Genomic DNA, 24,164 nt, shown 5'->3' with positions numbered 1-24,164 from the left:
AACTCTTGTCCATTTGCAATTATGAGGGGGCTAGAGCACCCCCACCTGTTGGCGGAGAGTTGTAACTGCAACGCCAAAAAGTTCACTAATCAAATCAATACAAAAGTTTTATTTTGAGTTACTATGTTTGAGCATCCCGTGCAACTAGCCTATTGTAGTGGATTAAATATTAACACATGTGAGTGTGAAGGTCCAGAGTCTGAGACCCGCCCCCTGCTTCCTGTCTGTTGCTCAGCAACATGGAAATGTTCCACTCTGACACAACGTCTGTGTCCTTCTCATCATTACTCTTCTTTCCTGAGAAGTGATCAACGTTTCTGGGAGTGGACAGACTTTGTCACTAAGATGGAGTTGTCGAGATATACAACTTGAATTGTGTGAATTTAAAGATTAAGTTCCTGTTTTTAAGGTCCAAGCGAGGGGGGGTGTCTTTATTTGTGTCACCAAATCTACTTTCAGTCTTTTTGAATCTTTTTTAACACTTTTTCTGTATTTATGTGATCGTTCTAAGTCTGTTTTGATCCCCTTTAAGTCCTTTTGCTTTCTAAGTGGTTGCTTTGTGTATGTTTTAGTACTTCCTCCTCTCCTTGCAGTAATTCAGCTTCTCTCTGATGTTTCTTTAGTCATTTGATCATGGACGTGGGAAGGGGGGGTGCTGAGGGGGCTGCAGCACCCCCACCTGTTGGCGGAGAGTTGTAACTGCAACGCCAAAAAGTTCACTAATCAAATCAATACAAAAGTTTTATTTTGAGTATGTTTGAGTTAGCATTTTAGTGTAAGCAGTCTCTAAAAAGCTTCACTATAAGAGAAAGTGATAATGCAGTGTGCTTCTTCTGTTGCTCTGCTATAGAAAAGAAGCTCGTCAGCGCAAGATCAGGGATGGGAGTTTTGTGAAAGCACGGTTTAAGAACTGGCGAAAGGCAGAGGAAACATTTAGGGAGCATGAGAAGTCCCATCAACACACAGGCCGTCAACAAACTGGCAGCATGACAACGAACACCGATGAATGCGCTGCTCTCACAAGCTGTTGCTAAAGACCAAATGACTGCATTTAGTGTGACGTTATTATACCGGACCCTCCCTCCACGCAGATCACGCAGACTGCGTGGGGCCTCGTTTTGCAGAGGGAGCCTCATCTGAAGCGCAAACGCAGTGTAAGCGCCACAGTTTCGACGCTGCGAGTCACAGGTGAGAGTCACAGGTGAGCCGCAGAGAGTCACAGGTGAGAGTCACAGGTGAGAGTCACAGGTGAGCTGCAGAGAGTCACAGGTGAGCTGCAGAGAGTCACAGGTGAGCCGCAGAGAGTCACAGGTGAACCGCAGAGAGTCATAGGTGAGCTGCAGAGAGTCACAGGTGAGCTGCAGAGAGTCACAGGTGAGCTGCAGAGAGTCACAGGTGAGCCGCAGAGAGTCACCGGTGAGCCGCAGAGAGTCACAGGTGAGCCGCAGAGAGTCACAGGTGAGCTGCAGGTCAGCAGAGTTCTGCAGCAGGACGTCCTCGGGGTGTAAAGGACCGCGGTCCCCCGTGAACACACACATCTCACCGTCACCGGACCCCCCCGACAGGTGGAGCCCTCCATCAGGGAGACCAGGGGCTGGAGGCGGGGCTTAGAGACCAGGACTGAAACACAGAGGAGAGCAGGGCAACCTTTTTTTATTCCAGTTCATCTTGTTTTAATTTGTATTGGCTTTTTCTTTACTGCCTTTAAATATAGTTTTATAAGATGCTTCCTTTGCACCATATCTTATTGATTTATTTATGCCTTGTTAAAATGTGCTAAATAAAAAACTTGATGACATAAATGTATTTATTTTTGCATTAGACTGAAGTTGTTGAATCTGACAGAGAACGCCTAATCAGGTTAAAGGTTACAGGTTATAGGACCAACTTCATCACCATGCTATATTCTGACTGGGGGGCAGTTATTTTCTGAGGGGGGGCAATAAATGCAGGACGAGAAAGACAAAGACAGTATGAAGTAATTGCGCATAAGAAACAATGCATACAGTTATTCTTTCAGTACATATTTATTTCAGATACTTATAGTTACACTTTTTACGCTCTAATGGGTCCGACTAGAAAGATTGTCGTGGCTTCATTCCTTGTTTTTCTATCAAGCCACTAGACGCCTTAAACAGACACTTCTAACTCGTTTTCTTTCCTTTATATTACTAACAGTTGAAGAGTTACTCGGCCTCCGATGGTTTGGATGAAGTTGCGATGTGTTTGAATGGTATTCTTTCTTCTTGATAAGGCTTCTATAACTTCATAACTTAAAGGGTAGTTAAACGATTTGTGTACGTGTATGGTTAAAACTGTTCCTCGATGGCGTCTCTCCAACAAGTGCAGGAGAGCAGGAAGTCTGACCCGAGGGGAGCCGTGATCGGGCACGGGGGTTTCATGGTGATACCTGTTAGTTCAATATTGAACCCTCTCCACCTGCAGTGTGTATTCTCACCTTCAGTGACGACCACCCTCACTGACGTCATGATGTCAGCATAAGGCCTGTCGATCCCGACCCAGTAGACCCCGCTGTCCCCCTTCTGCAGATCTAAGACCCTCACAAACAGTTCTCTACTCCGAGCATCCACGATGTGAACCCGGGTGGTTCTGGTCTTCCCCTCCGAGTCCACCAGCACCTCGCAGGTCCTCCTGGACTCTCCTCGGCACCAGTACTTGTTGCTGAGCAGCTGGTTCTCATAGCTGCAGGAGAGCAGGAAGTCTGACCCGAGGGGAGCCGTGATCTGCTTCTTATCACACTGCAGCTGCAGACTCGCTGAAACAGAAAGGAAAAGGGAGTCTGAGAAGAAGCTCTTTCATGTCATACCAACAGTGGGTCTGCTAATGCACATTCAGAGTGCATGGGAGTTGGTTGCTTGTGAATATCCCCGTGAGAAATAACACTTGTACCTGGAAATACTTTCCACACACCTGAACACACAGAATATCACGTCAGCTAGGAATACACATCTGTACACAGGTATTTATGTTGTGTGTGTGTGTGTGTGTGTGTGTGTGTGTGTGTGTGTGTGTGTGTGTGTGTGTGTGTGTGTGTGTGTGTGTGTGTGTGTGTGTGTGTGTGTGTGTGTGTGTGTGTGGTTAAAACACATCAGCTCCCTCCTGGTGCTGCAGAGATTTCATGAAGTGAAGGAGGTGTTCCTTCCATAAAGCAGCTGTGGGCAGCAGATACTGTGAGAGTCACAGACATGAATACATAGATCAAGGCAGACTGGTGCACACACTCTCCTGTTTTGCCAATCCGGTGGTTAAACAAATATAGCTCTACATCCCTGGCCGACATGTCCTTAAAATGAAGTCAGAGTTCGACATTTTAATTCATTCATTACCTTTCCAACTCCTCATGCAGTTGACTGTTACAGGTCTATCCAGGTTCATGGTACAATGCATAAGCTTCACATCGAGAGACTGAAACTGTGTTTTCCTTTACCGTTCTGTTTTCATTTCACAATAAAGTTAATAGTCACATTATGTTTGATATTATTATGTTTTATTAACTACACCACTGGTTTTTTAACCCGCGCCGCCTAGTGGTTAAAGCACGTTATTGAATTTTGAGAGTAGCCTACATACACAATATAAAATATCAAGAAGACACTGTAGTGATCTCTAAAACAGTTGAGTGCAGGACGTCCAAAGATATTAACAGGAGGATGCAAAACAGACCAACTAGGCTTTATTTAAACATTAAACATTACTTTAAGTTAAGGTCTTCTTGAATAAGAAAAAAACGTTGGGGTTATCCACAGATAAATATGAAGTCTGACAAAGTACTTAACGTCCAATATATTGCATAGTTTATTTTGGCACTTGACAATCACCTTCCCTGAATTTGAGTCAGGTGTAACTAAAGTCTGATTTAAGGGTTGTTTATATTTCACATCATTAATCACAATCTGCAAAGGAACTAAAATAAATGTAGTGGAGTAAAAATACCAGGTTAACCTCTGAATTGTAGTGGAGTAGAACAAAGTAGTATGCTGCTGTAACAAAAACATTTCAAGTCTGCCGTGGCTCCATTCCATTTCAAAGAGCTGTTGACGCTCAGCGTAACCTTGCCGCACTGCCACTCCAACATCCAATCACAGGGCTTGATGACTAATCACGAGGTTTGTAAAGCAAGGCGGATGTTGTAGTCCCAAACGATAGCTGGGGATTCTGGGTAGTGTAGTGTCTTCAGAAACTGTAGTGTCAAAACTCCTATTTGTTTCTCTGAATCGAAGGTTAAAAACACAAAAGCATTGCACACCATTTAAACCAATCAATATTGTGTAATTAACAAGGATAAACTGATGTTGTTTAGTGGATGAGTAATGCAGATATCACTGTGTAATCATTTGACAGTGAGGGAATATATCCGGTTTTATTGTGAAAACTTCGAGACCGGAAAAAACAGTTTTCACCCACGCTAACTTTACATGGAAGCTGTATACACGTTATCCTGGCGAGACCTCAGATCATCTTCGTAATATCTATCAAACTATAGATCCTACACATCCACTGGACGTGGATTCTAAGAGTACAATATACACTTCTCGCTAGAAATCTAATCAAAAAGCATTTTAATGACCAAACTATTCCACAATTTAGGATTTTCCAGAGAGGGTTATTTGTGAATAAACGGGAGCATGTTGTTTCTTACACGACCACACTTTGAAACGTGGCTCTGGGTCGTAATCTAAGGTGCTTCAACAATCGACCTATTTGGTCGTTTTTTGTAGGAGGGCAGGCTGGTCTGTTTCTAAGGCCATTTTATTTTTGGTAGTCTGATCATTTCAACAAGAGAATAGAATCAAACTGAAAACATCGTAGATATGTTCTAGATACATGAAGCAGATTAATGAACAGTGAAACTCGCTCCTGGACTTTAAGGTGAATACTTTAAGAAAAGGTTTTCCCACACTCTTTGTAGGAGCCATTTTATGGGTGTTATTGGTGTCTCAGTTTATCTTATTGATATGAATAGTGCAATATCAGGGTATATGCAGGAATCCTGAAGTCACATTTAATACCTTTTAAGACCTTTTTTAAGACCCTTTCCATACATTTTAAGACCTCATCGCAACTTCGAGTTCTAACCGGTTACCTTGGCGACACTTTACCTCACATTGACTATATTGATTAGCTAAACAGCACAACTAAACAGAGTGCAGACAGACGACTGAAGCCTCCTCTCCATGAACTTCAACCTCTCTGTGAAGGTCAGGTTTAATGCAGTATGCTGCTTTGTTGCTTCTGTACTCTGTGCTCTTTCATTCACCTTGAGGGGGTTTCCCGACATGTTGTTTCAGTAAATTAAAGGGTGTTTCTTGTTGTCGTTGCTGTGGATCTTCTTAATACCTTGGAAAATGCAGTCTAATACTTTTTAATAGCCTTAATTTTTGCTAAATTGAATTATCAACTTTTAATACTTTTTAAGAACCTGCGGTTATTTTCAACACTTGGTGGTGGGGTGTTATAAAAGGGGTCATAGGTGACAGTAGAGGAAGTGGACACAGGAGGAAGAGCATACCGATTCTACCAGACGGCCAGCCCAGACGATGCTCATACTACAGCTATTGACACAGTGTACTTAAACCTTGGTATGTAAATCAATGGAACAGCGCGCTGTCGGCAGACGGACAGAAAACGAAACTTAAAGGAACAGTGAACATTATGCCTGTCAATTCTGACGTTACGTCAACAGATGGCACTGTTGGGATGGGATCTGTAATGGAAAAAAGGATTACCCAACACAAGGCCAATAGATGGGAATTGTTTATTGTAAACTGTGAAAAAAACAAAATATGCTTAAATGCGGCTCCTACACTCTTAAACCCACTATGGTTTTTCTCCTGAGTGAACACGAAGATGTCTTTTGAGAGCATCTGATCTAGTGAAAGTTGTCCCACACTCTTCACACCAGTAAGGTTTTTCTCCAGTGTGAATACGGTGATGTGTTTTGAGATTACTTGATGTAGTGAAAGTTTTCCCACACTCTTCACAGCTGTAAGGTTTTTCTCCAGTATGAATACGATGATGTGATTCTAGAGCACTTGATTGAGTGAAAGTTTTCCCACACTCTTCACAGCTGTAAGGTTTTTCTCCAGTGTGAATAAGGTGATGTGTTTTGAGATTACTTGATCTAGTGAAAGTTGTCCCACACTCTTCACAGCCGTAAGGTTTTTCTCCAGTATGAATACGTTGATGTCTTTTGAGAGCACCTGATTGAGTGAAAGTTGTCCCACACTCTTCACAGCTGTAAGGTTTTTCTCCAGTATGAATACGTTGATGTGTTTTGAGATTACCTGATGTAGTGAAAGTTTTCCCACACTCTTCACAGCTGTACGGTTTTTCTCCAGTATGAATACATTGATGTGATTTGAGAGCACCTGATGTAGTGAAAGTTGTCCCACACTCTTCACAGCTGTAAGATTTTTCTCCAGTATGAATACGTTGATGTGTTTTGAGACCACTTGATTGAGTGAAAGTTGTCCCACACTCTTCACAGCTGTACGGTTTTTCTCCCGTGTGAATACGCAGGTGGCGTTTTAAAGTTCCAGATGCTGTAAAGGATTTGTCACATTGCTGACAGCTGTGATGTCTCTCTCTTCCTTTCGGTTTCTAGAACAGACAGAGAGAGAAAGAGAGAAAGTCAATCTAAAAAGCATAAATATACAAGTTAACACAATAAAAACTCACTTAATATAAACCTTGAGTTAACAAAATACTACTTATCAACTGTTTGTCTTTATTATATTTGATACAGTAATACAGCAATATTCTAACCAAAGTATATACCAGAGGTGGGGGACTCGAGTCACATGACTTGACTCGAGTCACATGACATGACTTGCCTATTTTTTGACTTGAGACTTGCTTGACTAACATTGATAAAAGACTTGAGTTTGACTTGGTATTCATGACTTGAGACTTAGGCTTGAGACAGATGACTCCAAAGGACTTTACTTTTTAAAATAGAATATTTGCATTTGTATTGTATGAAGCACCTAGAGGGCAATGAAAGAAAAAAAAGAGAGAGAAAGTCTCTTCTCGTTCGCAGGAGAAAGTAGGAAGTGGAGCGCACAGGAGACAGCCGTTTCATTGCAGACTGTTATGTTTATGTGGGGAAATACATACAATTAACTACGGGGGTCCCTCAGGGCTCTGTTCTTGGTCCCCTCCTCTTCTCCTTGTACACAAACTCGCTCGGATCAGTCATTAGCCCGCATGGTTTTTCTTACCACTGCTACGCTGACGACACCCAATTAATTCTGTCCTTTCCCCGCTCAGAGACCCAGGTCGTCGCACGCATCTCTGCTTGTCTAGCTGACATCTCTCAGTGGATGTCTGCTCACCACCTCAAGCTCAACCTTGACAAGACTGAGCTGCTCTTCCTCCCGGGAAAAGATTGTCCAACTCTTGACCTGACAATCAACATCGGCACCTCAGTTGTTTCCCCGACTCAGACTGCAAGGAATCTGGGTGTGACCCTAGATAACAACCTGTCCTTCACTGCAAACATCGCTGCTACAACCCGCTGCTGCAGATACACGCTTTACAACATCAGGAAGATACGTCCCCAGCTGACTCAGAAAGCGACTCAGGTTCTGGTCCAGGCTCTCGTCATCTCACGCCTAGACTACTGCAACTCCCTCCTGGCTGGTCTACCTGCATGTGCCATCCGACCTCTGCAGCTCATCCAGAATGCAGCGGCTCGTCTGGTTTTCAACCTTCCTAAATTCTCCCACACCACTCCGCTCCTCCGCTCCCTTCACTGGCTTCCGGTAACTGCTAGAATCCACTTCAAGACACTGGTACTTGCTTACCGTGCTGCGAATGGATCTGGCCCTTCCTACATCCAGGACATGGTTAAACCGTACACCCCAGCGCGTGCACTACGCTCTGCATCAGCCAAACGACTCGTTGCGCCCTCGCTGCGAGGGGGACCTAAGTTCCCATCGGCGAAAACACGTGGGTTTGCTATCCTGGCTCCAAGATGGTGGAATGAGCTCCCCATTGACATCAGGACGGCAGATAGCTTGCACATCTTCCGGCGCAAACTGAAAACTCATCTCTTTCGACTCCACTTCGAGCGTTAGAACGATTAACGAAGCACTTTTATACCAATAAAGGACTGGATTACCTAAAGCCAGTTGAGTAGCACTTGAAATGTTTGGCTCTATGAAACCTGATATACTTATATGATTCTGTTTTCTTCAAGGTTGTGTCTTCCTGGTCGAATGTACTTATTGTAAGTCGCTTTGGACAAAAGTGTCAGCTAAATGCAATGTAATGTAATGTAATGTAATTATTTGAGATATATTTCAAACTCGGACTTCATTTTAGGGACATTTCGGCCAGGGGTGTAGAGTTATTTGTTCAAGCACCGGATCGGCAAAACAGGAGAGTCTGTGAACCAGTCTGCCTTGACCTATGTATTCATGTCTGTGACTCTCACAGTATCTGCTGCTTTATAGAAGACAACCTCCTTCACTTCATGAAATCTCTGCAGCACCAGGAGGCAGTAACGTGTAACTCAGCAGAATCTGAGAAGAGCAGCAGCAGCTGCAAAGAGCTGTGCCTTCACTGTGTTTACCTTCATTAGAACAGCTAACGAGCAACCGCTACCACACGCTACCACACACACACACACACACACACACACACACACACACACACACACACACACACACACACACACACACACACACACCACACACACACACACACACACACACACACACACACACACACACACACACACACACACACACACACACACACACACACACACACACACACACACACACACACACACACACACACACACACACACACACACACACACACACACACACACACACACACACACACACACCACACACACACACACACACACACCACACACAACACACACACACACATCACACACACACACCACACACACACACACCACACACACACACACACACACACACACACACACACACACACACACACACACACCACACACTATGATTTCAGAGCCCCACTCTCCATTGTTGTTAATGTTGAAAATAAAACTCTAGTTTCATAACCACTGTCTTTTAACTGATTTAAACTGGGTTATTCATCAGGATTTCGTAGGACTTGACTTGCTTGACTCTCACCCCAGTAACTTGAGACTTGCACATGTATGACTTACTCCCACCTCTGGTATACAGGAGACAGAGGAGACGGCATCCTGTCACTGCGAGTCTCAGTATGCTCCGTTCCTCTTGTGTTTTGTTTTTTTGTCTAAACTTTGTCGTGTCTGTATGAAACGTCATTTTGAGAGACCATGCTTTTGATCCTGTGGATTACGTTTGCCTTCTGCAGACCATGTCTGGCCATTCAACTTTCCAAGACACACCTGAGTGACAGCACGAACAGGTATAGCGAGGAACCCCGGCCTCTACGCTGCTACAGACACGAGGCAATGCTAGAGCTACAATGCGATCGGACTCCTACGAATACACCAAGTCATCTGTGCTCTTCGTTATTGGATGAAATCCATCGGGAGCCGCTTAGAAACACCAGGAAAAAGAGACGAGGAAGGAGGGGAGGCGTTCAGAATACGGCGGAGATTCAGCCGGCCACCACTTCCATCCATCATTCTCACAAACCTGCGCTCATTGAGCAACAACGTGGACACACTAAGGACATACACAAGGTACTGTCATGAATTTCTCGAGGCCTCTTTATTGTGTTTCACGGAAAGTTGGCTCCAATCTACGATGCCTGAATCTCTCTTTGAAGTACCCGGACTCACCCTTGTTCGAGCAGACAGGGATGCGAACTCGGGGAAAACCAGAGGAGGCGGTATTTGTGTGTATATTAATGATCTGTGGTGTTGATCATACTCAGTAAAATGTAAAACCTGCAATCCCAACGTAGAAATTCTCAGCATGACGTTAAGACCCTTTTATCTGCCTAGAGAATTCGGGTGTATTTGACTGTTTGTTGTTTACGTGCCTCCCAGCGGCAGAGGACACTGTGTTCACGAGCTGCAACTCAGCCACCCCGATGCACCGGCAATAGTGCTCGGGGACATGAAGCAATGTCGCCTGGAGACTGTGTTACCTGGGTTCCAGCAGTGTGTTAGGGATCACAGCAGGAAAGACAATATCCTGGACAAATGCTTTGTTAATGATAAAGGAGCCTATGTGTCTAAATACAGACCACCAATACTGAACTCTGATCATAGTGCTGTGAATATGATACCAGTGTATAAGACCAAACTCAAGGGAACCAGAAAAGAAAGTAATAAATCATATGTGACTAAGGACATAAAACAAAGACTATGGAGCACTTGAACAGACAGAGAAAGAACTGAAAGTCAAATTGAGGGAATCAAAACACACGGAGAGCTTTTGGGAAATGCTTTTGAAGCCAAAGACCCCAAAAAAGTGTGGGACACCATGAGAACCGTGACAGGAATGACCTGTTCAGCTAAACCTATTGTGAAGGACAAGACATACTTGATCCATACCAATTTGCCTATAAGCAAGGGGGTGGTACTACAAGGGACTGAAAACTCATCTCTTTCGACTGCACTTTGAGCGATAGAACTATTAACAAAGCACTTATGGCGCATTTCCACTGCAACGGGGTAGCCCCGTTTAAGCGTCCCTAAGCGTCCTCGCTCAGGCCTCGGGCTGCCTCGCTGGCCGTGGCGCATTTCCATTACAGTTTAGGACCTGGGGTAGCAACGCAGTGTAGGCGGGGCGATCGGCTTTTTTTTTGTTCACATTTCGAGGTTGTTCCGTTGAGCTCCCGCTGGATTTGATCATCCCCAATGAGATGTAGGAACGTCGTCACCTCCTCGGTCGACCACGGTGTGCTTTTCTTATTAGACGTGTAGCCATTTTTGTAGCTCATCTGTTTACAAAATGCTGTTTATAAAAATGCTGCACGCTTGCTTCTAAATATATGCGACACTAGGGATGAACTCGCGCGCGATCTTGTGACGATTCTCTCTGACCAATCAGCAGTCGAGAGTGTTGACGTCACTAGTTCAGCCCTGGCCCTGGTCTTATAGAACCACGATTTTATGGGGCCAGAAAAAGTACCCGCTAGCCGGTACTAGGCTATATGGTAAGGCCACCAAAAACTGGCCTGGCCGCTTGAGGACGGGTTAAGGACGCTTAAACGGGGCTACCCGCTGCAGTGGAAATGCGCCATTATATACTAATAAAGGGCTGGCTTATCTAAAGCCAGTTGAGTAGCACTTGAAATGTTTTTGCTCTATGAAGCCTGATGTACTTTATGATTCTGTTTTCTTCAAGTTTGTATTTTGTTGGTCGAACGCACTTATTGTAAGTCGCTTTGGATAAAAGCGTCAGCTAAATGTAATGTAATGGTACTGCTGCTACTCTGGTTCACATCATCACTAAACATTTAGATAAACGTCACACCTATGCAAGAGCCCTCTTCCTAGACTTCTCAGCAGCAACACAATACAAGCAGACATCTTGGTGTCAAAAATGGAAGTAAATCCATACCTGATTTAGTGGTATGCCGCTTTCCTCACCAGTAGAGAGCAACTTGACAAAACCCTGTCATCTGCCATCACAACCAATGTAGGGGCCCCCCAGGGCTGCGGGAGTTCAGCTGTGCTCTTAGCTTCATTTGATGACTTTACTGAACTGCTGTCTGTAGTAGTGTTGCATGGTGTACCGATACTTGAAAGGTACCGCGATACCCTGCCGTTAAAAACGGTACGATTCCTCCGTTTCATTAGTATCGGTACTTTAAGAATGACGGGGAAAAGTACTCCGGTGAGAAAGCGCTGTTTTAATAAGAGCCGTGTGTGTTCAGCGCTCTGCTTCCACTCCCTGCACTGCAGCCGTCCCTGGCGTCCCGCCCCTCTCAAGCACGTTCTAAGTCCCTCCCCTCTCTCGTGCATTCGGCCACACGCTAGCTGCCAGAGCATTTGAGAAAACGAGAAGCATGGCTGCAAGTGGGAGTGTCAAGTCCTTCAGGTTTTTGGCCTGTACCAGTGCTTTAGCCTGACTTGAGAGGCTGGAGGGCAACAGAGGATGCTTGGACAACTCAGATGTTGTTCTTTTTGTCTATATTTATTTAAGACAGCTCCAAGAATTCATCAGGTTGAAAACCTTCAAAACACAAAGTACAAACAAATGTTAGCACACATGCTACACAAATTACACATATTTTGCAGGCCTCACTGCATTCTCAATAATAATAATAATAGCAACACAAACCATGTTTTCATTAAAAGGATAACTTGTTATTTTAAAACCACATCATTAACTTAAATGAATTAATAAGAGTGTTTCTTTCCTTGGAGACAAGCACCAGAGAAAACCTCATCTGAACACCTGCGCTGTAATTACACAGCAAACAAACGGAGCACAGGCAGACCGCGCTGCGTAAAAAGCAGTCGATTGCGCAACAGCACTCTCGCAAAGTGAGGCAACAGATCAAGTACATAAACCACAATAAACACAATAAACACCGGAGAAACATACCAACGGCGTCTCCGGAGCCTCACACACACTGTCGCCTGGTTCTCCCTCCGTGGCTTTGGGAACAAGAGACCGGCCACCACAAACTACGCCCCTTATGTTGCCGTGTTACCGAAAGCGGCATTCCTATTTTTTCAATACAGCTCACTTATAAAAGGTAGCCTTGGTCCAAAATAAAACGAATACCCTCTCTTGGTATTGAACAATACTATAATAATAATACTCTAAATGAAACCACATAATTATTTATTAGTCTGTTTTTCACAGATATTACTTTTTGACTTTCGTCTCGACAGGGAGTGCAACTTGCGCTGCGCCTCGGCTTGTTGACAAAAAAGACGCCAGAAGCGAAATGTGGAAGTATTTGAGCTATATCTCTGACAGTGAGGGCAAGCCTGCGGACACCACGAGGCCTGTCTGTCAGACATGTTTTAGATCCCTGCAAACCAAGGGAGCCAACACATCAAACTTGGCTAAGCACCCGCCGACCGGCATCCAGAGCTGTTTAAATAATTTAAAGACAGACAGGTTAGCGAATGTGATAGATAACATAATTACATCATGCTCAAGCCCATGCCCTCAAATCTAAGTCAAACAAGTGTAATTTATTTTGTGACAAACGAACGTTTTCGTAGTTTGACGAGGCAATTAATGGCAATGATAACTGTCTAATATGGTTATCTTTTTAGCTAACTTACCAATGTGGCTAACATCTGCAATATACATTTTGTCAATAATTATTTATATTACTGTACTATTACATGTTAATAAAATAAAACAATTATATTTTATAAAACAAAAAAGTAGTTTTGATGCTTAATTTTATTTAATACGAATTATTGTCATTTATTTTGTTTATTGTTCTCATTGTTTAAAAGTTTGTGTTATGGTTCTGGTGTGAATAAAGCACAATAATTACATTTAAGACTGTTTCCCTTTTTTTAAGAAAAGTATCGAAAAAGAATCGGAATCGCAATTCTTGACTTGGTATCGAAACCAAAATGTTGGTATCGTGACAACACTACTCCTCAGAGTTACATCTAGTTACATCTACTACTGTCTGATCAGCTGGTCTAATGCTCACTCTACAGCTCTAAGGCCACTGAACTAACTCCATGGTCCTCTCCCACATCTACTACTGTCTGATCAGCTGGTCTAATGCTCACTCTACAGCTCGAAGGCCACTGAACTAACTCCATGGTCCTCTCCCACATCTACTACTGTCTGATCAGCTGGTCTAATGCTCACTCTACAGCTCTAAGGCCACTGAACTAACTCCATGGTCCTCTCCCACATCTACTACTGTCTGATCAGCTGGTCTAATGCTCACTCTACAGCTCTAAGGCCACTGAACTAACTCCATGGTCCTCTCCCACATCTACTACTGTCTGATCAGCTGGTCTAATGCTCACTCTACAGCTCTAAGGCCACTGAACTAACTCCATGGTCCTCTCCCACATCTACTACTGTCTGATCAGCTGGTCTAATGCACACTCTACAGCTCTAAGGCCACTGAACTAACTCCATGGTCCTCTCCCACATCTACTACTGTCTGATCAGCTGGTCTAATGCACACTCTACAGCTCTAAGGCCACTGAACTAACTCCATGGTCCTCTCCCACATCTACTACTGTCTGATCAGCTGGTATAATGCTCACTATACAGCTCTAAGGCCACTGAACTAACTCCATGGTCCTCTCCCACATCTACTACTGTCTGATCAGCTGGTATAATGCTCACTCTACAGCTCTAAGGCCACTGAACTAACTCCATGGTCCTCTCCCACATCTACTACTGTCTGATCAGCTGGTCTAATGCTCACTCTACAGCTCTAAGGCCACTGAACTAACTCCATGTTCCTCTCCCACATCTACTACTGTCTGATCAGCTGGTCTAATGCTCACTCTACAGCTCTAAGGCCACTGAACTAACTCCATGGTCCTCTCCCACATCTACTACTGTCTGATCAGCTGGTCTAATGCTCACTCTACAGCTCTAAGGCCACTGAACTAACTCCATGGTCCTCTCCCACATCTACTACTGTCTGATCAGCTGGTCTAATGCTCACTCTACAGCTCTAAGGCCACTGAACTAACTCCATGGTCCTCTCCCACATCTACTACTGTCTGATCAGCTGGTCTAATGCTCACTCTACAGCTCTAAGGCCACTGAACTAACTCCATGGTCCTCTCCCACATCTACTACTGTCTGATCAGCTGGTCTAATGCTCACTCTACAGCTCTAAGGCCACTGAACTAACTCCATGGTCCTCTCCCACATCTACTACTGTCTGATCAGCTGGTCTAATGCTCACTCTACAGCTCGAAGGCCACTGAACTAACTCCATGGTCCTCTCCCACATCTACTACTGTCTGATCAGCTGGTCTAATGCTCACTCTACAGCTCTAAGGCCACTGGAATCACTGTATAAACAAGCACTCAGAACACGAGACAAAAAGCCATTCCGGTATCATCACTGTCACATTGTTAAAAAGTATAATCTGTTCAGCTGGGAAAATCTCATAGTTTACAAAAACATCTGCTTAGTTTATAAGATCACTCGTGGGTTGGCTCCTCCTCCTCTGGCTGGCTGCATCAGCCTAAAGTCCACCTCAACCAGGGCTACTAGAGGTGCGGCTAGGGGAGACTGCACCATCCCATTTAGGAAGAGCGCATTCAGCCAGGCTGTCTTTCATTCCACGCATCCCATCAATGGAATTCAATACCACAACCAATGAGAGAGTCCTCATCCTACTACACATTCAAGCACAGTGTTAAAAAGTGGCTCATTAATAATCAACAGTGTCAGCACTGATGTGTGGGTGTAGGTGTGTGTATGAGTGCGTATTGTACATTTTGTATTTATTATCATGACTTGCTCTTATCTGTATTCAGTGATGTCATCTATTGTAAATATGTACAATGGTATAACAATGTTGTGGTATTTTTATTATTGCTTTTAGGATGTCAATCACCATCTGGCAAAGGGACTATCGATGAAAACTAGCCTTTTGGCTAATTTGAGTACTTTTACATGTTTTTAATATGTTGATTAATGTACACTGTCCCTTGTTTTAAATAAATCAATTCAATGGACTGACTCAGCATGTGACGGAGCCCACGCACAATAAGGGGCACACTCTGGACTTAATGATCTCAAAGGGTCTGAATATCTCTGAGGTTGTGGTGACTGATGTTGCGCTCTCTGATCATTCCTTTGAGAGCTCTATTTCTGTTCACACAAATGTTCAGAAAGAGGTAACCACAAAGCGATATTTAACTGAAAACACTAGGGAAATGTTTACTCAGGATGTTTCTTCCACACTTGCCCCTGCTAACATCTCAGTAAATGAGCTAGCAGATCATTTTAATTCAAAAATAAAAATGTTATAGATGCCATTGCTCCAACTAAGGTAAAGGAAGTGACTGGCAGGAAAAGATCTCCATGGAGAAAGGCCATGACCGTGAGAACAGAGAAAAGAGAATGTCGAAAAGCTGAACGTAAAAGTCCTGCATTCAAAATGTTCCTCAAGTGAAAGTAGAAAAGTATTCTCATCAAAATATAGTTAAAGACAGTAAAAGTATTCATTGTGCAGATTGGTCCATCTCAGAATAATATATATGATGTGTTTTATCGCGGATACAAGCGGCCGAGATGGGTTTTCTCCGCAGGGTGGCTGATGTCTCCCTTAGGGATAAGGTGAGAAGTTCGGTCATCAGGGAGGGACTCGGAGTTGAGCCGCTCCTCCTTCGCGTCGAAAGGAGCCAGTTGAGGTGGTTCGGGCACCTAGTTAGGATGCCACCTGGGCGCCTCCCTAGGAAGGTGTTCCAGGCACGTCCAGCTGGGAAGAGACCAAGGGGTAGACCTAGGACCAGGTGGAGGGATTATATCTCTTCGCTGGCCTGGGAGCGCCTTGGGATCCCCCAGTCAGAGCTGGTTGATGTCGCCAGGGAAAAGAAAGTTTGGGGCTCTCTGCTGGAACTGCTACCCCCCGCGACCCGACCACGGATAAGCGGGAGAAGATGGATGGATGGATGGATGTGTTTTATAATGATTGATCATGAAAGTGTTCTCAAAGCTGGTGATGGTGCAGCTAGTCTGAATGACTTTGTATACTGCAGGGTAGCTGGTGGATTTACTCCAGGTGGAACTAAAGTCTGATTCAACACTTGATTAGATTTCACATCATTCATCCACATCTGTGAAGTAACTAAAGGTATTAAATACATGTAGTGGAGGAAAAGTACACCATGTACCTCTGACTTATGTTCACTGCCAACCTAAAAGTACCTAAAAGAATAGTAATCAATAATGTATTGAAAAGTTATTTGGCTGATTGTTTTTATATCGGCTCAGCCAGGTTATATGGGAGGCCCAGTCTACGTACACTCTAAAAACAAATGCCTGGCTTAACAAAGAGAATCAAGGCAATAGGTTGCATCGATGGTTATTGAGTTAAGACAACTTCTAATGAAATGTTGTTAAAGCAACAAAGTTATTTGAGTTAGGGGAGAAGGCGTCTCCTCTACAATCAGGTGTTTTCAATTACCACTTACTTAATCATTGGTAGCATAAACACAAGTTTTAAGTTGATTACTCCAAACGTTCCAACTTGTTTTACCGTAGGATTTAAATGTAATCTTAAGTTGTATGTACTTAATTACCACATGTTGAACATGAACACATGTTTTTAAGTTGACAACCATTTGTAAATTAAGTTGCTCCAAATAATATTTTATTCAATAGTTTTTCTCTTAGCTTTTTCATGTTTTGCCTTTAAAGAAATAAATTAATTGATTCCACAACAAAAATATTAGGCAATTCACTTTTTATTTTTGAACTGCAGTTGTTTATTTCAACGCATGATGTTTCAATCAGGAGAGTTTGAATTTCAAGTTGTATTTGAATGACAAAAGATGACACTCACCTTAAAATGTCCTTTGTATATTTCTATTTGTCTTAACTGTGGGAACTTGTCCAGGCATCTTAAGTGGGAGTTGACTTGAAATCCTTAACTCAAGGTGTAGAACAATAAGTTATCAAGCCAATTGCATTACTTACTTCAACTTGAATTTAGTTTGAAGTCAATTAACGCAGAAATCAGAGTTCAAATGACACACAATATTAAGTTGATGTAATTAACAACATTATTACGTCAACACAACTTATAAATTAATGTTGTTAAAATGTTTATCTAAATCAATTAACTCGCATGTTTATCTTGCAACCAGTGCATTTAATTAAGTGGAGGTGAAAGGCCGCCTGAATTCGGTTTTTAGACGTACAGATCACTCATTTTGAAATACTAAACACGAAACACTGTTGAGATCTTCATATGAAGTGAATACTTAAAACGAAAGTTAATTGAGATCATGGTATGAAGTGAATACTTAAAAAATGAAAGTTAATTAATAAATCATACATGATCAATCATATTCTTGTATAAACCCATAATGAGAATGCTTCTTGGCGGTTTTTGAATATGTATGTGCTTACAATTTTTTCTGTTGCTATTTTGATAACTTTGCGTTTTGAAAAGAGGGTGTTGTGAGTTTTCATAGTATGTTTAATACTTAAAAACGAAAGTTAGTTATAATCAAATATAATCAATTATATTCTTGTATAACCCACAATGAAAATGCTTCATATTTTAGGTTTTTCTATAGTTACAGTATAAACAAAACAAAGTGGTTTGTTTAGGTTGAGTTTTCTTCCTCTCCTGTGACAGCAGTCCACAGGGAGGGGGGGCTCCAGGCTTAAGGAGACACATTAAGAGGCCAAAAAGAGTTCATGTCCTTTTCACCCTAACATGGGAAGGTGTGTCTCATGTCATAAAGCTATGGAACATGTTGAGGCATGTTTCAGACTTGTACATTATGGGCATGCGCAGTTTTCAACTGAATTGGGTGTAGAGGAGGAGTTTGTTTTTTTGGGTTTTCGATCCAGTTTTTTTAGCATAAAGAGACTGGTTTTTTGAGAGAGCGCGAGAGAGAGGGGGGGAAACCCCTGGTAGACTCTCTCCCGGTAGGCTGTGTGCTTCAGAGCTGGGTAACTAGCTCTCGGTAAAGGTTCTGTCAGACGGGTTAAATATATCTCGAATTTCTTGGTTGTTGGCTGAGTGGAATGATTTGATGAGAGATGTGTTTGTGAATATTATAAATACCGCCATCTGTGAGGAAAATCTCCCCTCCGAATTTGCGGATAGGTATGGGTTTTTAAATGTTATACCCGCCGTCTGTGTCGGAAAAAGTGTATGAATATTATAAATACCGCCATCTGTGAGGAAACTCTCTCCCTCCGAAATTTGCGGATAGGTATGGGTTTTTAAATGTTATACCCGCCGTCTGTGTCGGAAAAAAGGTATGAAAACTGATGTAAATGAAGTTGGTGAAATGAAAAAGTTGAATGCGCTTTTTATGGTCACCGGTCTTTTTACGAGGAAATACCTCTAAATTCTATCGGGAGAATTTTAAAATGTCACAACTGAAATGGGCAGTTGAAATTAAAACATTTTGGTAATAAATGTAAGACTGTGAATTAAAGTTTCATTTGAACATGATCACAGCACGTTTTTTTTTTAGTATGATTATAATGTTGTAAAGAGAGAAGGTAAAAACCCTGTATTAGTTTGGACCTATTTTTCTTCAAATAAACTGAATCCCACCAGTTGGATTGGGATAATTTAAAAGACACCTGTGCCCTCCTCTCCTGCGTCAAAGGTAAGATTGCACCCTGCCACACACACTTAGGTAGGAGCACACTCCATTTACTGATATCAAAATCCTTCGGGATCGCTTAAACAGATTAAAAAAGAGTTGTCTGAATTGAAACAGCAGTTAATTGAACCTGGTTCTTCGGGGGGGTTAGGAAGAGGTGAGATCTTGCTGACGTTGGTGGATCTGAGCCAAGCAGCAACCTTACATAGACTCAATAACTTCGGAAAGGTCAATTAGTAGGTCAGAGTAATTTACCGGAATAAATTATCAGGACCTCTCCGACTCTAAACACACACATTTGGTTGTTTATAGCATAAAGAACATCTGAGTTAATGTGAGGTAGGGAAATAATCATTTGAGTATGTGCATATAAATATGTAATTTACAACAGCTGTAAGATACTTGAAAAGCTTGAAAATGCACCTTGAAAATGCTTGAAAAGTGCTTGAATTTGACTTTGGAAAAGGTGTAAGAACCCTCTTATGCCTTTGCCTGAAGACGGTGACGAACTTCTCATGGTGTGCACACCTAGACCGGACTTAAAAGACGTTCCTCTGACCAACGCTGACCTCATTTTGTATGTTGATGGGTCTGCCTCTCGCGACCAAGGGGGCACTAATCGGGTGGGTTTTCCTGTTGTTTCAGATTCTGCTGTACTCCGTTCCGGACCAATCCCATGTCTCAGCACAAGCAGCAGAGCTCATCGCACTAACTGAAGCCTGCACGTTTGCAGAAGGCAAAACCGTGACTATTTACACTGACGCTATGCTATGCTTTTGGGGTAGTACACGATTTTGGGGCTATTTGGAAGTGTAGACAATTTCTGAAATCTGATGGCAAACCAGTACTTAACCATGTACTGGTTGCAGGCTTACTAGACGCCACTCTGCTCCCATCTGAAGTTGCAGTCTGTAAATGTGCCGCACACGCAAGCAGTACAGACCCAGTTTCCCTAAGAAATTGGGTCCGCTAATTTACCTGCTGACTCAGCCGCAAAGGCAGCTGCTCTGATTCCTCTCGCACAATCATTTGTTAAAATCCCTGTCTCCTCCTTCACTGACAAAATGTCGTCACTGACTTCCATGCAGCAGCTCGCTACACCAGTTGAGAAAGCTTTTAAAGCCTAAGAACCCAAAAAAGTGTGGGACACCATGAGAACCGTGACAGGAATGACCTCTTCAGCTAAACCTATTGTGAAGGACAAGACATACTTGATCCATACCAATTTGCCTATAAGCAAGGGGGTGGTACTGCTGCTACTCTGGTTCACATAATCACTAAACATTTAGATAAACGTCACACCTATGCAAGAGCCCTCTTCCTAGACTTCTCAGCAGCAACACAATACAAGCAGACATCTTGGTGTCAAAAATGGAAGTAAATCCATACCTGATTTACTGGTATGCCGCTTTCCTCACCAGTAGAGAGCAACTTGACCAAACCCTGTCATCTGCCATCACAACCAATGTAGGGGCCCTCAGGGCTGCGGGAGTTCAGCTGTGCTCTTAGCTTCTTTTGATGACTTTACTGAACTGCTGTCTATAGTGTGTTTTGACTTTGACCGTCTAGTCATTGTTGGTGATTTTAACATCCATGTTGACAACCCCCAGGACAGAGCGGCTAAAGAACTGTTTTGTGTTCTTGATAACTATGGTGGGGACCCTCTCATGACATGAATGTGTTCAAATTGAGAACCATAAGTCTAGTGTTTGTCAACTGGAGTACCGCAGGGCTCTGTATTGGGCCCAATCCTGTTTAGGGCTGTGCAATTTAATCGATCCTGCGATATATATCGATATTTAGTTTTCCGAAAAAGTATCGATATTTCAGCCGCGGGTATCGATACATTAAGTCTGATAACTGTGTTCGTTATTCTCGCGTCCAGTAGAGAAGCTTTAAAAAGGAGACTAATTGAGTCTCTGAGAAGGTTCAAATGTATACTTTAATTAATAAAAAGCGCGGTAATGTTACAAGCAGAAGATGGTTCAGTCAGAAAAACAGCTGTGTTCTGGCTCTCGTGAGCGAAGGGAAGAGAGCGAGCTCCACCTTTCCAGCTGTTAAATATCCTCTTTTGGCTCCTCCCTGTGGGCCGGTTGGCGCTGCTGGGGGCCGGCCCTCCACGTCTCCAATGTTCGTTGTTGCGCATTACAGAGGATTCAGACATTGTACATTAAATATATAACTAAACACGCCTTTTCTTCTCCTTATCTCTTTCATGACTTTTCATTTAATACATTTTAAACGCTGTAATCAATACTCTAAAAATACTTCACGGCTGGTATCATTTCCGGTAGTTCCGAATGTTGTCTCATGCTACCCACGTCTGTAAACAAACGTATTCAAATAAACTGTACCTTCATTTAATATTCAGTAATAATAATATCTCGACGTCTATAGTTGTAGTGTTGAAATCAGTAGGTTTCGGTGTGCAACACTCCGTGTCATATCGCTACTAAATTCACCTCTATAGTAAATGGTATATTAGCCACATGCTAAATGCTAACCAGAGATGAAGGATTTTCAGAATAAAAGCTTAACAACTGGTTGTGCACAAGAACTTCTGGGTTTTCAGTATAAAACAGCATTTAAACTGACGGTATGTTTAAGGTACTTTATGCAATCAAAACATTGATTTTAATTTCTAACAAGTCCCATTCAAATCCCCCGTGTTCCGCCACCTGCTGCACCTTTTAATTATCCATTGTGATACTGCATTTTATGTACTTACGTTTCAAAGGCTTGTAAGCTACAGTTTGCACTGTTTCAATAAATGAAACTAATTTTCTCACCACATCTTTTGATTCATTTTGTCCAGCATTTGCAAGCTGTAGACTCTCTGTCAGAGCCATATATTGTATAATTGATGCTTTCAGTTTTCAGTTGAATTAATTCAATCCAAGTCACTCACATGTCACCAAAATCACACTGTCCCTTTAAAATCTTTCAAAAATTATATAAGTGTATCGAATTATATCGAATCGTATCGAATCGTATCGTTGGCTGAATATCGTGATATATATCGTATCGTTGGCTGAATATCGTGTATCGTATCGTATCGTGAGATTAGTGTATCGCTACAGCCCTAATCCTGTTTAGTATGTACATAAATGATCCGCCTTCTGTGTGTGGAGAATGTGATGTATGCTGATGATACAGTTGTGAGCTCACAGCTCCTCATATCTGTTCAGAAACTAGACAGAAGTTAAACAAGTACAAACCACAGACTGTCTGTGTCATGGTGAATACAGTCGCTGCTTTATTTATGTCTGTATAGGGCGTTCCGAGCTGAATAAGGGCGTCAAATGAAGGCAAGACGCCCGCCTGGCGGAAAGGCTGGAATTAGGAATATATTGTGATGAAGTGCACACTGACCTGAGCTCCAGGGGTCTCTTTCTTCTCCTCCATGCTGCTCATCAGCTGTCCTGATGAAGACCACAGAGCTGCTTCATTATTAATATAATACAAGTATTTAGATATAATTCATCATAAACTGTCAGCAGTGAAGAGGAGGAATTCAAAGAGTTTATTCAATGATATGTTCTATTTCTAGATGCTTATATGTAGTGTTTTATCACACCATGTGCAGTGCCTTGTCTTATCTATGCTGCTGTGATGTAAACATGTTCCAAATTGATCCATTTAGTCAATGTGATGCTAAGCAGAGGAGAAAATGATAGAAAGGTCAGATAGTTATTAACGTTACATGCACATTACTTTAACCATTACGATAAAAAGTTGGTTTTCTGTGTAAATTATTATTAATACAAATATTTAGATATAATTCATCATAATCTGTGTAGCAACTTACATTGTAACTTACAGCTCACAGTTTGTTCACTTTTATTTCATTAAAATGACTTTATTCACATAGAAAGTGACATTAATGGTTGTTTGAACCACTGTTATAGCGCTATCCGTGTGTAACTATCACTAAGTTAACACAGAAAGCAAACATTAGCTAGTGAGACTGTTTAATGTACTCCATGTATACAGTATTTTCTGTATATTGTGTATTCTTTAGATACTCTAGTGATATGTGTCCTGTGTGTATACTTGCTGCTAATGCTTCATTTTTATTATATCTTATTGCATCTTTTAAATATGTTTAACTCGTGTAATGCCTGAAAACACTTCTGCTGTGACACATTCATTTCCCACTTTAAGATAAATCATTAGCTAAATAAAGTATATCTATTTATCTAATGAGCTAAACCGTCGCTTAGCTTAGCGTTAGCTGCTAACTGAAGAACCCCATTCATTTCAATGGGAAAAATGCTACGTCACGAGAATGGCGATGCTAATAAGCTAGTTAGCATATATTTAAAACCATATCTATGGTAAAGACCAACACAACAACTCAAACCGTCTTAAAGACAACTGGTGTAATAAATAACTAACATAAAGTCAGCTGAGCATTACAAATCAACTGTTACTCCCCCAGAGCCGAACTGGAATAATAACTGTAGCTGTTAGCCGATAGCCGTTAGCTTTCAGACTGTAGCTTTCAGACTGTAGCTGTTAGACTGCAGCTGTTAGCCTTTATTTAAAGATAGTTTGAGACTATTTTTGTCGCACATTTTAAAGTTTTTTTGTGAGTTTCTTTCTACCAAGATTACAGCTGTTGTGTTAAATAATATAACTTCTGATTCGTGATTAACTGTAAGCTAAGAGGTTTAATCCACTCACCTCTTCTTTTGTCCTTTGTCCTTTGTCCTTCTTCTTCTTCTTCTTCTTCTTCTTCTTCCGTGTTTATTGGCGGTTGGCAAACCAACTTGTTGGCGCATTACCGCCACCAACTGGACTGGAGTGTGGACAAGAGACTATGCAGAAAACAAGAAACAAAACAAACAAAACAAAGAACCAAAACTCTAGATTATTTTAAATGTATCAATTTCTCTTAGAAACTTAATAATCTCACAATATATATTGCCTGATGTT

At 42.2% G+C, this 24,164-nt stretch overlaps 1 protein-coding gene across 1 annotated transcript; it reads right to left on the bottom strand.

Moving 5' to 3' along the window:
• Window positions 1-5,759: 5,759 nt before the first annotated feature.
• Window positions 5,760-23,964, bottom strand: LOC117546012 (zinc finger protein 239-like). The gene is made up of 4 exons (XM_034216090.1): window positions 23,913-23,964; window positions 22,599-22,648; window positions 6,390-6,621; window positions 5,760-6,305 (listed from the first exon to the last, which is right to left on the bottom strand). The coding sequence occupies exons 2-4, from the start codon at window positions 22,638-22,640 to the stop codon at window positions 5,839-5,841; spliced, it is 741 nt and encodes a 246-aa protein (XP_034071981.1). The 5' UTR covers window positions 22,641-22,648; window positions 23,913-23,964; the 3' UTR covers window positions 5,760-5,838.
• Window positions 23,965-24,164: the final 200 nt, after the last annotated feature.

Source organism: Gymnodraco acuticeps, unplaced genomic scaffold (genome assembly GCF_902827175.1).
Source record: "Gymnodraco acuticeps unplaced genomic scaffold, fGymAcu1.1, whole genome shotgun sequence".
NCBI lineage: Eukaryota > Metazoa > Chordata > Actinopteri > Perciformes > Bathydraconidae > Gymnodraco > Gymnodraco acuticeps.
The sequence above is the reverse complement of the archived record's forward strand: the minus strand, read 5'-3'. Positions and strand labels throughout refer to the sequence as shown.